General features: G+C 39.0%; 1 protein-coding gene and 1 pseudogene across 1 annotated transcript; one reads left to right on the top strand and one right to left on the bottom strand.

Moving 5' to 3' along the window:
- Window positions 1-476: 476 nt before the first annotated feature.
- Window positions 477-3,699, top strand: LOC115962992 (annotated as a pseudogene).
- Window positions 3,700-6,319: 2,620 nt separating this feature from the next.
- LOC115962976 lies at window positions 6,320-6,799 on the bottom strand. Its single transcript, XM_031081863.1, has one exon. The coding sequence runs from the start codon at window positions 6,797-6,799 to the stop codon at window positions 6,320-6,322; it is 480 nt and encodes a 159-aa protein (XP_030937723.1).
- Window positions 6,800-15,539: the final 8,740 nt, after the last annotated feature.

Genomic DNA, 15,539 nt, shown 5'->3' with positions numbered 1-15,539 from the left:
ATTAAAAACGCCACTATAAGTGAAATTTTTTTCGCATGAAACTCGAGTCTTAAAGACTCGAGATCTATGTGGCCTTTTTGTAATATGGATCTCGAGTTTCTAAAAATCGAGATGCTACTTTCCTTTATTGTTTCAAACGTTGTCTAACTAACTATATACAATTCTTTTACATTGCTATTTTGCACATTACCTCCACATCTCAGCAACCAAAAAAAAATCATAAAAAACCCAGCATTTTCCTTTCTAAAACATATTGTGTCCGTCGAACAATTTTTTTTTTTTTTGGGATGAGAGTCCATCGAACTTTTAAACGCATTGTTGGTTGGGTTTTTTTTGACTTTTTTTCAATTAATTTTTTTTTAATTAAAAAAAAAAAATCATACACCAAACCCACCAATCCCAACGTCTATATATCTGTACATACACCTTAAAAATGACAATATTTGTCAACACCTTGAGCTCACAAACCCAAAAATATGGAACAGAACCAGCAAAAGCCACCCCACATAGTCATTGTTCCTGCTCTAGGAATGGGCCACCTAATCCCACTCGTTGAACTCGCCAAGCGACTCGTCCTTCACCACCATTTCTCAGTTTCCTTCATTGTTACCTCTGATGGGTCACCCATGAAAGCTCAAAAGGCCATCCTTGAAGCCCTTCCTGATGCCATATCTTCCATCTTTCTTCCTCCTGTGAGCTTTGATGACCTCCCCGAGGATGATCAAATAGTGGCCCGGATCTTACTCAGTCTGACTCGATCCCTCCCTGCTCTACGAGACTCGTTCAAGGTCTTAGCTGAGTCAACTCAGCTGGTGGCCTTGGTGGTTGATTTATTTGGTACAGAAGCCATTGATGTTGCTAAAGAATTTGGTGTTTCGCCGTACTTATTTTTCTCTACAGCCGCTATGACTTTGTCATCGGCCTTCTATTTACCAGAGTTCGATGAAACGTCCTCTTGTGATTTTAGAGACTTGACTGAACAAGTCAAATTACCTGGGTGTATGCCTCTCCATGGGAGTGATTTTCCAGAAAATTTCCATGATAGAAAGAGTGATGCGTACAAAAGGGTTCTTCACTGTATCAAACAATACCCTCTTGCTGCTGGAATTATGGTTAATAGCTTCATGGATTTGGAGCCTGGTGCTTTGAAAGCTTTGAATGAAGGAGGAGAAGGAAGGCCATCTGTTTACTCAGTTGGACCGATAATTTAGTCTGGTTTAGACCATGGGGTTGATAAGTCAGAGTGTTTGAGTTGGTTGGATAAACAACCAAATGGGTCAGTGTTATATGTTTCATTTGGTAGCGGTGGACACTTTCACAAGAGCAGCTAAATGAATTAGCCTTAGGACTTGAAATGAGTGGGCAAAGATTTCTTTGGGTTGTCAGAAGGCCACATGAAACATCGGCCAATGCCAGTTTCTTTAGCGTTCAAAGCATCGAGGACCCTTCAGATTTTCTTCCCAAGGAGTTCTTGGAGAGTATTAGAGATATATATTAGACATATTATCCCAATGTAATAGGCCCAAATCCATTCCTGCTTGTACTAGTAGTCTAGGGTTTAGTCGCCTATATATACTCATGTTAGGGTTCATTGTAACACAGGAAGTTATTGTACTACACTCTCAGATAATAAAGATGTAGCCCTTAAGGGATTCCTCCGTGGATGTAGGCCGTAAGGCTGAACCACGTAACCCTCGTGTTCTCAGTGTTCCTATTCTATGCTTCATCTTCCGCATCCAATTCTAGCATACATAACATGGTATAACACATCTCTATGCTAATATTTAACATGGTATCAGAGCCAAACTCCGTTCTTGGCATCAAACAAAACATCTCTAGCAAGCAAAGAAGATTCTCACGTGCACACCATCATTAGAAGTCACACATGCTTGTCTGCTGCATCTAGACTCCACAGCATCTTGCAGCCGCCATGGCTCACTGCTATGTCCAGACTCACAAACTCAAGCAAAGCCGTGACTTAACTTTTCAGATCTGTGCACATCAAGCCTTCGCCTGTCGAAACCGACACCACAGACGTGCTCCCCGACCTCCCGTGAAGAAAACCCAGAAATACGGTCTCCCGAAGCCCTGCCACGCGCCTCCACGCGCCTCAGTAGCAACCGGAAAATCTCTCACGCGCCGCCTAGATTCTTGACTTCTAGATCGTCTTCTGGGCTCACGCGCCGCCCTGTCGGCCTCCTCGTCCACCGATCTACAAAATCGAGGCACCCGATTTCCAACCGCAGCCGCACGCGCCACCACGCGCGAACAATGGCTCCTGGAACTCTCACGCGCCGCGGAACGTTCTTGACTCCCCGCTTGGATCACAGCCACACGCGCCGCCAAGAACGTTCCGCAGCGTGTGAGAGTTCCAGGAGCCATTGTTCGCGCGTGGTGGCGCGTGCGGCTGCGGTTGGAAATCGGGTGCCTCGATTTTGTAGATCGGTGGACGAGGAGGCCGACAGGGCGGCGCGTGAGCCCAGAAGACGATCTAGAAGTCAAGAATCTAGGCGGCGCGTGAGAGGACCAAAGAGGTGGGTCTAGTGGTGCCCTCTTGGGCTCCTCAAATTCAAGTCCTAAGCCATGTCTCGATTGGAGGCTTCTTGACCCATTGTGGGTGGAACTCAGTCCTAGAGAGCATTGTGTATGGCGTGCCATTGATTGCATGGCCACTCTATGCAGATCAAAGGATGAACGTGTTGGGTTACACGTGTGAGTGAAGTCCCACATTGAATAAAGATGAGAAGAATGAATGGTTAATATAATATAATTGAGCACATACCCATTGGGCTTAGGCCTTTTGGGTTAAAGTGTGTTCTATATGTTATATTAATTGCTCAAGGAAGCTCCCCAAGGTGTTTGTCTCCCGTACAAGTGGTATCAGAGCCCATGGTGGTGTGCGGCGAAGGTGGTGAGGTATTCATGGTCCCTATCCAGCGGGGACAGAGAAAGCCTAAATAGCCCACACATAAAGATCCTGGAGAAGAAAAAAAAAAAAAAAAAAAAAAAAGAGCCCAACAAATGAATTTTGCTAATGGTGCTAAATAATGGTGTGATGCAAGGTTCCCATGGACATGGACGTGCGGGGTTCCCATGGATGTGCGTGCAGGGTTGACACGTGGTTCCCATGGATGGCGTACGAGAGACTCATGGATGATGCATTGATGAAGTGAAAAGCCCATTAGGTAAGGGGGAGTAAGTAGGACTTGTTCATGGCCCATAGAGAGGTCTTGAAGCCCACAGAGAGACAGAGACTCACACGTGAGGGGGAGATTGTTGGGTTACACGTGTGAGTGAAGTCCCACATTGAATAAAGATGAGAAGAATGAGTGGTTAATATAACATAATTGAGCACATACCCATTAGGGCTTAGGCCTTTTGGGTTAAAGTGTGTCTCTATATGTTATATTAATTACTTAAGGAAGCTCCCCAAGGTGTTTAACCCCTCGACAGAACGTTGTATTACTAGCTAATGGTTTGAAGGTTGCATTAAGGGTCAAAGTGAATGAGAAGGGCCTGGTGGAACATAAAGATATTGCAAACTACACGAGAGGCATAATTGAAGGAGAAGAAGGGATATTGATCCGGAACAAAATGGAAGAGCTAAAGGATGCAGCTGAAAAGGCATTGAGCAAAGATGGGTCATCTTCAAAATCATTGGCTGAGGTGGCTCAGTTATGGAAAAGACACCAAAAATGATGTGCTTAATAGAATTCATTTCAATGTATTTCTTTTGTTTGTCAAGTGCCAATACCTGTCTTTGCTACAGCTTCAATCAATCTGTATTCAAGGCTTAAGATGCCAATACTTGTCAATCCTGAATCAGAGAGGGCTTCTTCAGTTTTAGGATAATAACTCTACTAACTCATTTTTCACTGTCTTGTTGGGGAAAAAAATCTACTTTATTTTTTTTGTTCCTAAAAGGAAAGAAAGAGAAGGAAAGAAAGAGGAGAAAAGAACATTTGTGATTCTTTTTTGTTATGGGGGACATGGAATAGGATCTCTGATGCAGGACAATTAGAACAAAACTGAAACAACAATAAAATAAAGGGATATGACTTAGGAGTCACTACCTAGGCCTAACTTGAAGTTAGCACCAAACAAAAAAATTACTAGAAGTCAGCACCTAAGATAGACCTGAAGTCAGCACCAAATCAAAAGAGACCAAATGACCATTTTTTTTTTTTCCCCATTAATCAAAATATCAACTATCTCTTCAAGGAGTACAATAGGTTGCTTATAAAGAATTGCTAAACCCTAATTCTAATTAGTTATAAAACTCTAATTGTCTTATTACAAAAATAACCTTGCTTCTAAATTAAAATACTAATAGCCCAATAAACTACTAGGAATTAAAACATAAAAATACAATTGACTTGCAAACATAAATAATACTAAATAATAATCTTCTTGCATCTCCCGTATCATTCTCCTCTGGTTGGAGAAAACTCGACCTCAAGTTCTAAAGCGTTGAAGGATTAGGATGCTGACAAGTAACACTTGCTTCAAGTCTAGAATCACCTTAGGGAGAACAAAGAAAAGAAAAACCTTGAATTCCACCATGTCAAACTCTTCTGGAATAACAAAATCAATGTGTGGAATCAATATAATCTTATCTTGAACCATTGGAAGCACTATGTTATCCACTTTCTCCACTATAGCAAACTGTTTGTCTTCATGCACCATGGAAGGCTAATCAAATGCAGATCCATTAGCTTCCGATATCACATCATGTATACCCTTTAACATAATACTCCCTTTAGAAACCATCTCTTTTTCTTGTTGCTCTTCAATAGATTCATTTCCTTGCACGCTTGTTAAAGCAACACTTGTACGTCTTTGTCAACATTAGGCTTTGGTGTTGCTTGAGAATTCTCCATGACCAAGATTTCATCATCAATGTTGTCTTCTATGGGGGTAGCAATAATTTCATTGTGATAAATTATCCTTGGTTTCCCAATTGAATCGGTTCAAGTCTTCATTTGCTTCATTTGAGCAATTATGTCTTGAACATTTTTCATGAGCTTTTTAGATAATTCCTTTAATTCCTTGGTAGATTGTTCAAAAGTGCATTGAGGACATGAAATGGGATGATGATTCATCGTATTTGCTTCAACTTGGAAAGTACCACACTGAGATTGGGATAGATACTTAGCTTGAAAGTATGGTGACAAATACTCATCACAAAATTTTTCTTTCATATCTTCCCACACACTAATGGCGGGTTCATACTTTATATAGCAGAAATATTCAAGATTCTCCCAAAACATTTGTGTTCCACCTCTTAGCTTCAACTTTGCATACCTAACCTTTATGTTATCTGCAAAATTTGCTTGCTCAAAGAATTGCTCCATCCCATTCATCCAGTTGACAAAATCCTGTGGATTAGTTTTACAACCATCAAAATAAGGTGCTTTGGATATTACCATAGCTCACTGGGCAACAAGATTTTGCCAACTTAACTTGCTATGTATGGCCCACTAAAGAAGGGATTGTCATGGCATTAACCAAATAAAGCTTCACTATTTAAAGTTTGAGAACCAATAGAAAAACCAATGTATCCACGTGGACTAGATTGAAGGCCTAGACTTGGTTTTTTTTTTTTTTTTTGGTATGCACATAAAGAAACTAAAGAAGAATCTTAAATGAAAAGTTGAGTCCACTAAAGATAGTAAGAGAACCTGACCGTTGTGATGGTGACTAAGTGTACTGGGCCTTGTGTGGAATTGGTTGTTCACGGGCCAGAGGACTTGACCCCTTTTTGTTTTTTTTTTTTAATGACTAAAAAGCCAGATACACCATGGTGTGGATTGGTAACAGCAAAACAAAACCGATGCAGGACAATCGAAATAAAACTGAAACAACAATAAAATAAAGGGATATGACCTAGGAGTCAGCACCTAGGCCTAACTTGGAGTCAGTACCAAACGGGAAAACCACTAGGAGTTAGCACCTAGTACTTGAAGTCAGCACTAGACCAAAAGAGACCAAATGACAATTTTTTCTCATTCATGAAAATATCAACTATCTCCTCAAGGAATACAATAGGTTGCTTATAAAAAATTGTTAAATCCTAGTTCTAATTGGCTAAAAAACCCTAATTGTTTTATTACAAAAATAATCTTGCTTCCAAATTAAAATACTAATAGCCCAATAAACTACTAGGATCTAAAACATAAAAATACAATTGACTTGCAAACATAAATAATGCTAAATAATAATCTTCTTGCATCTCCTGCTTCAATCTCTCTTTTTCAAGTGAAAACGAGGATAATCTTTTTTTTTTTTTTTTTTTTTGAGAAAGAAGACATCAATATTATTATGAAAGGTCAACTAAATCAGCTTGAATAAAATATAAGGTGTAGGGTGGAACATCCTTCATCCACACAGTACACACTGACATGGTTATAACTAGCCTAGCTAAACTATGAGCATGTCTATTGCCATCTCTCCTGGTATGAGAGTAAGACGGTACTGAAAACAAACCCTCATCATTGATCAAAAGGCCATAGGAAGACAGCCCTTTATCCAAATTCCCCAAAGCCTTCACAACTGTATCTGAGTCCCTCTCCACAATCTCTTTATCAATACCAATCTCGTTGCCAAACTCCAGAGCTTTAGAAGCCGCCATAGCTACAACCTTAACTGCTTGATAAGCTTGACTCAGCTGCTGAACTAAAGCTGCAATTACTTGTCCAGAACTGTCACGGATCACCACACCTATTCCAGATTTGTTAACTTCGGAAAAAACTGCACCATCATAATTAATTTTGTAGACACCATTGGTGGAGAAGCCCATCTAGTTCTCTGCTGTGGTCGACGTGGACTTGGCTCTGGATTAACTGCTTTAAACGCCTCCCAGCGATCTTTGGCAAGCTGTTTCATGAATCTTACAATATGTCTTTTCTAAAAATGATATGGCTTGGTCCGCGTGGATACATTTTTAGATTTTTTAATATTTAATAATTTAATCTGTAGATCTATTTCAAATGGGATAGTATTTTAACAAGAGAGTATTTAATATAATAAATGGACCTCACTTGGTTAACTACAATTTTAAAAATGGGCATGTATTTGTTTCGGCTTTTCGAACCTTTGTAATGAGATTCTCAGTATGTTATCAAGGCCCAAAGTTAAGGCTATGTTTTTGTCCATTATGTGATATACCAATAATTAGGTGTCAATGTTCGACCCAATTCATAAACATGACATGAACCCGACACGAGTTTTTATGGGTTAGGATTGGACCTTACCGGGTTTGGGTTATAAACAGGTTAAGCCAAAAGCGACATGATAAGAAACGTGTTATAAGCAAGTCAACACACGTAACTTGCAATAGACACGTTTGACATGCCAATTTATTTGTGTCAACCCGAAATGACAACTCGTTTAACTAGTATAACAAATAAATATTCATTTTATTTTAGATTTGTCAAATACCTTTTATATCCAACCTATATTTTAAATTTAAAAAGAAAAGTGAGTAATTACAAAAACTTACAAGTTCGACCCAATTCATGAACACGACATGAACCCGACACGAGTTTTTATGGGTTAGGATTGGGCCTTAGTGGGTTTGGGTTATAAACAGGTTAACCCGAAAGCGACATGATGAGAAACATGTCATAAGCAAGTCAACACACGTAACCAGCAATAGACACGTTTGACATGCCAATTTATTTGTGTCAACCTGAAATGACTCATTTAACACAACTCATTTAACTAGTATAACAAATAAATATTCATTTTATTTTAGATTTGTCAAATACCTTTTATATCTAACCTATATTTTAAATTAAAAAAAAAGTGAGTAGTTACAAAAACTTATTTAATTGGAAATTGAAACTTTACAAACCCTATGGATATTTTATTTTTGTTGAATTATTTTGAATTTGAGTTGAAGTGTATGCACTTCTTTTGGGATGTAAAGAATTTATTTCTAGATAGATATTATATTTTTGTTGAATTATATTATTTTGAATGTGGATTGAAAACTTGAAGTGTATGTACTACTTTTGGAATGTAAAAAAATAAAAAAATAATAATAATTCTAGATGAATGTTATATTTAATATTATGCATGTTGAAATGTGTTCTGTTATATTCGTCTTAACCCAACACGACCCGTTTATTAAACGTGTTATGTGGGTTGGGTCAGGTCAACCCACCTTATTAGCAAGTCAGGTTAGGGTTGAAGGATCATGACAGGATTATTAAATAGGTCAGGTTCGAGTTAAGTCATTTAGTCGAATACCTCTATCTCGACACAACACGAACCTGACACGCTAACTTGAATTGACACCCCTATGTGTGTGTGGGACATAAACACTTTTATCCACCTAAAAAAAATCTCTACATATTTATGGAGTGTTTCTTGCTATACGGATAACAACGGGATGAGGTGAGGTTGGATCATAGGTGTTTTCGTCTTCTTATCAAAACAGGAGTAGGTGGGGCAATTTTAGGGTGGCCAAGTGGAGACATTTTGCCATATTATTTGATGATGTTTCATCAACATTATGGGTAAGAGCGTGTGAGAGTGCTTTTTCCATAACACTCAGGCCTAAGGATCCCGAGCCGAATAATTGTAGTTTGGTGGACCGGGCTTTGATTCACCGCAGCTAAAGGGCTATTTAAGAATCAAGTGGTGCACAGGGCATACTTCCTACAATACATATAAACTGACAAACAAGGATATTTGTATTGAACAACAAATCAAAACAATAAATTAATGCAGAGAACAAAATAGTAAAAGCACAAAGTAGCGGTTAGGGATCCTTAAATCAGTGGAAAGTATTTCATTGAATTTTCTTTATTATGATTACAGTACGCTCACTAAGACGTGATACAAGGTTCAAGCAAGCTCAAAAATTACAGTCTTAAATGGTTATTCTAACCTTTAAGACTTGCAAAGTTTGATTCTTTTTGAATTCGAGTATGTGCTATAATGGCTTTTTCTAGGATACCGGGAAGTAATTTTACTAATTTTCTCTGAGTTTTTTCTTCTTAACAGAATTTTATCAATGGTTCTCCCGTTTCCAAATTCTCTGCCCTTCTTCGTAATCCTTCCCCCCTTTTTATAGTGATATTCTAGAGTCCCAGGGGAACTATTGATTCCGCTGTTTTGCCCTTTGGTCACTAGAGTATGAATTGTGCTCATCGCCCAGCAGGTTCAATTTCCCTGTTCTTCATCCTTTCCTTCCTTTTAGTTTTGTTTCTTTGAAAGTCCATGGCTGACTACCTATTTTGGAACATGCTGAGGTCACGCTTTTCTCGATCCAACTTTTGGCAGTTCTTCTTCTTTATCTTTTTTCTCAAACGGGCGGAATCCCATTTTGTCGGTTTGAAAGTCTTCCGCTTCTACCCCCTTTTTTATACTTCTTCATTCTGGTTCCCCGAGGTGCTACCCACTTGCGCTATGAGAGGTCGCTGATTCTTCCCTCTTTTTCTTGCTGGGTCGTTTGACGCTTGAGAAGGACGTGGCTTCTCCTCTGTTCCTTATGCTTCTTTTTTTGTCTTTTTCTTTTGAACTGTCTTAATATTTTGTTAACTGTGCTTACACGCCTGGGGGGATCTCGAGCCTTTTGGCAGTCTCTGAGAATCCCGGCTCAGCTTTCTTCTTCAATCTTCTGACATGGGCTTTTTCCTTTTTTTTCTTTTTTTCTCATAAGCTTCTGGGCTTCCCCTTTTTTCTTCTTTATGCATTTTGGGCTTCAAACTTCCTGGGCTTACCATTTCTTCTCCTTTTACGTGGCCCCCTTGCTCTTATTTCTTCGGGCTTGGGTACTGTGACTTTTTAGACCTCAACATTTAGCCCCCCGAGCTCGTGGGTTGCCTGAAGCCCACGCGTGAGTAATTCAGGGTTTCTTAGATTCTGTAAGATTTTCTTTTAATTACCCCTGGGTTCCCTTCTTTCTTATTCAGGATCCAGGCCTTTCTTGCTACTTTTTGGTTATCTTCGTCTTTTCTGCGTGTTGTGTTTCTCCATTTTGCAATTTCCCCTTTGCACGGGACGTGGCAGTTGAGTATTTGGAGTAAAATTTCCTTTACCCACCTTTTTCGTTCCCCGTAACTTCCATTAATAACTGCTAATTAATCTTTTCTTCAAAATTAAATATTTTGGCAACTGGTGCGTCTTTCTATACATTGTCTTCTCCAACTGCTTTTTGCGCTTTTATTGCGGCCGTTTCACATTATCTCTTTGCTTCCCTGAGTCTTTCATTCTTTAGGTCTCTTTTCTCTCTTTTCAAACAGTCTGCTATTCCCGTTTTCCTTTTTCCAATTCCCCTTTCTTCTGATCATTCCCATTGCTTTAATGGCTTCTTCTTCTTCCCGAAAAAGAAGAAGGCACACCCCAAGCCCTTCTGAGGGCGAAGGTTCTTCTAGTTCTGCTCCGAGCGAATCTCATGAAGTCACTGAGCATCCAGCTTTTCCTTTACAGGACCCCTGGTACTCTCCCAGTCTATTTTTTCCTCAGGTGTCTCATGGCGAGGCTCCTTCTTCCCCTCATGCTTGGGTGTTTTCTGGTTAGGCGGGTTTCGCTGGTTCCGCCCAGGTTCCAAACCCTAGAGAGATTTTTAACCTTCAAATTAGGCAGGGACTTTGAGAGGCGGTACCTATCTTTTTTGATTTTGTTCCGGGGAAAATCCAAGGTTGGTCTATCTGGGTGGATAAGGAACTATCCGATGATGAGTTTGTAGGTCGCCTGAAGCGCGCTGGTATCCAAAAAGCAGTGGCGATTTCTAGGAATCTTAAGGGTTTCAGAGACGCTAAGGGACTTAGGCATCTGGTATGCCGTTGGTGCCCTTCTCTTCATACTTTTTTCTTTTCTGTTGGTGAGTTGACAATTACTTTGGAGGATGTGGTCAATAACTTCCTTCTCCCGGTATTTGGGGACGAGAGTCCTTTTGACATTAGCCTTTTTGAAGAGGATCTCGTGGTAGAGAATAAGTTGTTTAGCTATTTTGGTGGTTGCACTACCTCTCCCGGCGGTAAGCCGGCCAGAATGGGGAGATAGGTCATGACCCTTTCCCATGAGAAGAATAAAGAAGTCAGGTGGGCTGGTTTCCTAGCATTCTGGCTTAGCAAATTTCTGTCCAGTGAGTTCCCAAGGTACGGGGTTAAGTCTACCTTCTTTCCGTTAGCGATTAAATTGGCTCGAGGCACTCAATACCCTTTAGCCCCTCTGTTTTTGGGCCATGTTTATTCTCAGTTAGATCAGCTTCATGGAGATGAGGCCGAGGGCGATTCTTGTTATGTGATTACTTCGTCTCTTCACTGTGCTATTCTCCAGATATTTAGGTGGGACCGCTCTTCAGCCACTTTGGCTAAGTACAGGAATTTGAAATTTGTGAAGGATAAATTCCAAGGATCCCCCGATATAGTTAAGGGTCTTTGTGGTAATTCAACTGATACTTTCCCCATCATCTTTCGTTGGATTAGTTTGAAAGGTGGTGGTCTCAACCTTGTTGAGTTATTTGATCAAGCAGGAAATTTACACTGGAGATCTCCTCGTGAGTTTGGTCCTAGCTTTGCCTGCGACTCTGTGTTGTCTTCTTTTTTAACTTCTACAGGGAATACTTTTGATATGAATCGTGGTGATAAGGGCAGTTTGGCTTACCTTGCTTGCATTAGCCCCTCTTGGCTTCCTATGCCTTCTTCAAGCGGCCCAAGATATACTCATTATTCGGCACACCAGGTGCTTCGGCAGTTCGGTTTCGACCAAGATATTCCCCTCTTTGGATCCTTTCTTAAGGTTGCAGGCCTTCTCCTATTGGTCACAGAGCAGCCCCCAGTTTGTAGTGCCTAACTCCCAGAAAGGAGTTTTTGCTTGTAACGGCTATACTGACTACTGGAGAAGAATACAAAAGTCTTTTGTTGATTACGTTGGCTCTAGCACAATTAGGGAAACCCCTAATCTTAGTATTTCCTCTGCTCCAACATCCAATAGATGCTTATCCCTGCCCACTGCTGGGATTGTTTCTGCTGCTGTAAGTAGTAAGACGGGGTTTGCAGAATGGCATGCCTCCAGGGGAGGTTGGGTAACATATGCACAAGATTTTCTAGGAACTTGGTTGGGTTGTGGTCTTATTATTGGTACTTCCTTTGGGGTACCTATTAAGAAGGGTGCAATGGAGACAATAGGTGTTGCTACCCCCACAGGTAAAGGCAAGGAGATTAGGCCGGAAAAAATGAAAACAGTTGACGTTGAAGAAAGTATAGAAGGCTAGTCCCGAGGCAAAAAAAAAAAAAAAAAAAGACTGGGAAATCCCAGACACAGTTGGTATCCCAGGAAGACAAGGAAGTCGGGCAACCTTTGGCTTCAAGGACCCGGAAGAAGACCAAGGTATTGTCTTCTTTTTCCCAGGTTCTTGTGACTTCTTCAATCCATGGTCCTTTAGGATCCTCTGATTTTGTATCCCAGCCCCCCTTAGGACCCTTTAGGCGTACTCGTAGTAAGCAAAAGACCCTCAAAGAATCTGTAGAGAGAGAGAGAGAAGGGCAAGACCTCTTTCCTTCTTCTCTCTTTTACATTTGTTACTATTGTTGCAGTTACTTTCTCCTTTTAGCTAATGAGCGATTGTTTCCCTTGCAGTCCAAACGCAAGTCAAACTTCAAGAAGGGCAGATGTCACGACCCAAATCCATGGAACATGAATTTAGATGCATGACTAACTTGCTGATCTTACATAACTTAGTAAACATGATTAATTTAAACATAATTCAAAACTCCAAATAACCAATGCTATTGATAAATCTCTTACAATAACTAAAATCCACAAATTTAGAATAATCTCCAAAATACTATGAAATCTAAAACGGAATTAAAAAAAAAAAACTAATAATCTTTTAAGACTTCAAGTATTATTGACTCCACCTAAACTCCCACGCTCTACCTTGCACCTTACGAAGCAATCCAAAGGTTCTATTCCCCAACTAAACTTTAATATGAAAATTGTAATTAATGGGGTGAGCCATACATCCAGTAAGTAATTATACACAATGGAATAGAGTCAAGCAAAGCACGAGTATTTCACAAACTCATTCAATGATATCAAAAATAATTATTCCACAAAATATATAATGAATCACTTAATACGTATGTAATCACATCTTAAAAATCATTTGAAATCACATACATAAAATTGATTAGAGCACAGTGTCACATATACACATCACATATTCTCACATACAATCCTGTGAGCGGATACCAACATCTAACCCCCTACTAGTGAAGGATCAACACATATTCTCACATACAATCCTGTGAGCGGATTTACACATATATCTTATTTATCTGATCAATTCTAAAAACACTTATTTTGAGTCACATATCACAAGGCAAAGTTTATACAAAATATAATAATTTACTTGGAATTAACAATTCCTTTTCAAATACAGAGGCATATCAAAAATGACAATATCGAATAGAACATAAATCAAAGAATGCTTGACTCTCTTGGGGAACGAATAGAAACTGGAGAGTTTATATAAATATATTACAATTCTTGAGTAAATCTGAAATTTCAATTTGCTAAAAGAAACATTTTAAATACCTTTTGAAGAATAGGAATATGACTTTGAAATCACTTGGTTTTACAAATTTATAGAACAAGAACCTTTTTAGAAAACTTACATTGAAACTCAATTATTTTCGGAAAATAGTTTAGTTTAGAAATCATCTTTTAAATGAGATTTGGACATTCAAAACGTTATTTAAAATTCGAAGTATCTCTTTAAAACATTATTTCATAGTCGAAATTTCTCTTTCAATGATGCAAAAATACTTTTGACAAACTTTAGAAAATATAAGTTTGAAATACAAAACTTTTGAAAACTTTTAACTTCTAAGAACCTAATGGACAAAACTTGAGCATATTATGCATAATTACTTACAGCACTTGAATCACCCTGACAGTCCAACCTCAACAACCTCCAAAAAGTCTCAAAACACTCTTAAATAGGACCTATAATAAATCATGAAAATACACTTAATATCTTCTACAAAATATGAAGCTTATTGAATTATACAAACTGACTCACTAAGATTATACTTTGCTGAACTAAATGATAACACTAATGCAAAGTATCTCTACCCGAAATTATGTTTCCTCAAATTTATCAAAACTTAGAGGCAATAGCCAATACTTTAGGATTTAATATATAACTCCAATGAAAACTGTGGGCCGAATCTAATATGACTTTGTTCATGGACTTAATATCATTGACCCTAATGGATTTAATATCACAATATTTTGGGATGCAATTACAATTCGAATAAAATCAAGTCTGTCAATATCCTTCAATACAATTGTAGTAGTGTTGAAACTGAATGGTTCATTTTGTTTGGACTAGTCAAAGTCTAGGCAAAGACTACCAAGGCCATTAATCATCCATAAGAGGACTTGGACTTTGACAAGATGAGATTTCATGTGTGGGTCAGTTGCAATTTCTCCAGCAATTCATAATTAACCCTACGGCATAGATCAATAGCCCAAAAGTTCCTATAGACCTTAAAGCCCTTATAGTCCTACAAAACGATGCAGCCTTATTCATGCTTTAATTAATTTCGGCTGTTCTTTTAGACTCCGAACAGTGGCATTCTAAGATTCAAGAATAACTGAAACAGTGTAAAAATCGTAATCTAAGAAATTACCAACCTCACGGTCTACACATCACTAAAGTTTTCCATGATAAAAATTCTAACTCCTTAATTCTTATTTCTAACGGTGAGAAATCATACCTTGAACAATTTGATTGCTTCTTCAATTGTATGTGCTCTAAACTCCAAGAGAAAAGTACACCTCCTAGCCTCCTAAGTGATGAAACCTTTTTTATGAAAAACCCTAATTTATCTCTTCATTTACCTTATATTTGACGCATCTGAGATGTGAGCTTAGTGGAGTAGTGGGCTGTAGATTAAAACCCGCTTAAACTTATCTCTTTAGTCTCCAAGCGGCCCATAAAAAATCTTCCTCTTTTCTTTTTATTTATTTATTTTAATTGCCTCACTAAATTGTATGCACTAAAACTTTAATTTTCTCACCTATTTGTTGCACCACAAAAATTGTCTACACTCCCATCTTACTGTGCACACATATATAGTACCTCAACTCTATATTAAAATTGACAAGGTACAGTGATAATCATAAAAACAAAAATTGGGGTATTATAGCAGAAGTCAGTCGTCCGGTGATGATTTGGTATGGACTTCCCTTGTTCATGCCTCTTCGTTTGCTCTGGTACTGTGTGTTTGTGTCACCTTGTTGTTTTCACTTATTATTGTTTGCCTTTCCCCTTCTCTTCTCTTTTTTTTGTAGGTGGAGGTGTCCCCTCCTATGGCCGGTAGGGTTCTGGAGGAAGAAATGGTTGCAGCCCTTTTTGTTGCATTTCCCGTTACGGAGGAGGAGCCCTCTAGTGGTGGTATGGCTGAAGAGACCGGGCAACCGATGCAGGGTGTCCAAACTAATCAGGATCCCGAAGCTTCCAAGCTCCTTGCATCTCAAAGTCCTCAGCTTGAGCGAACTCCCAGTCCCATCAG

The sequence above is a fragment of the Quercus lobata genome, chromosome 2, assembly GCF_001633185.2.
Source record: "Quercus lobata isolate SW786 chromosome 2, ValleyOak3.0 Primary Assembly, whole genome shotgun sequence".
NCBI classification, from domain to species: Eukaryota; Viridiplantae; Streptophyta; class Magnoliopsida; order Fagales; family Fagaceae; genus Quercus; species Quercus lobata.
The sequence above is the reverse complement of the archived record's forward strand: the minus strand, read 5'-3'. Positions and strand labels throughout refer to the sequence as shown.

Bases quoted from the DNA above. Each gene is read 5' to 3' on its own strand.
- LOC115962976 (XM_031081863.1), bottom strand. From the start codon at position 6,799: ATGGGCTTCTCCACCAATGGTGTCTACAAAATTAATTATGATGGTGCA.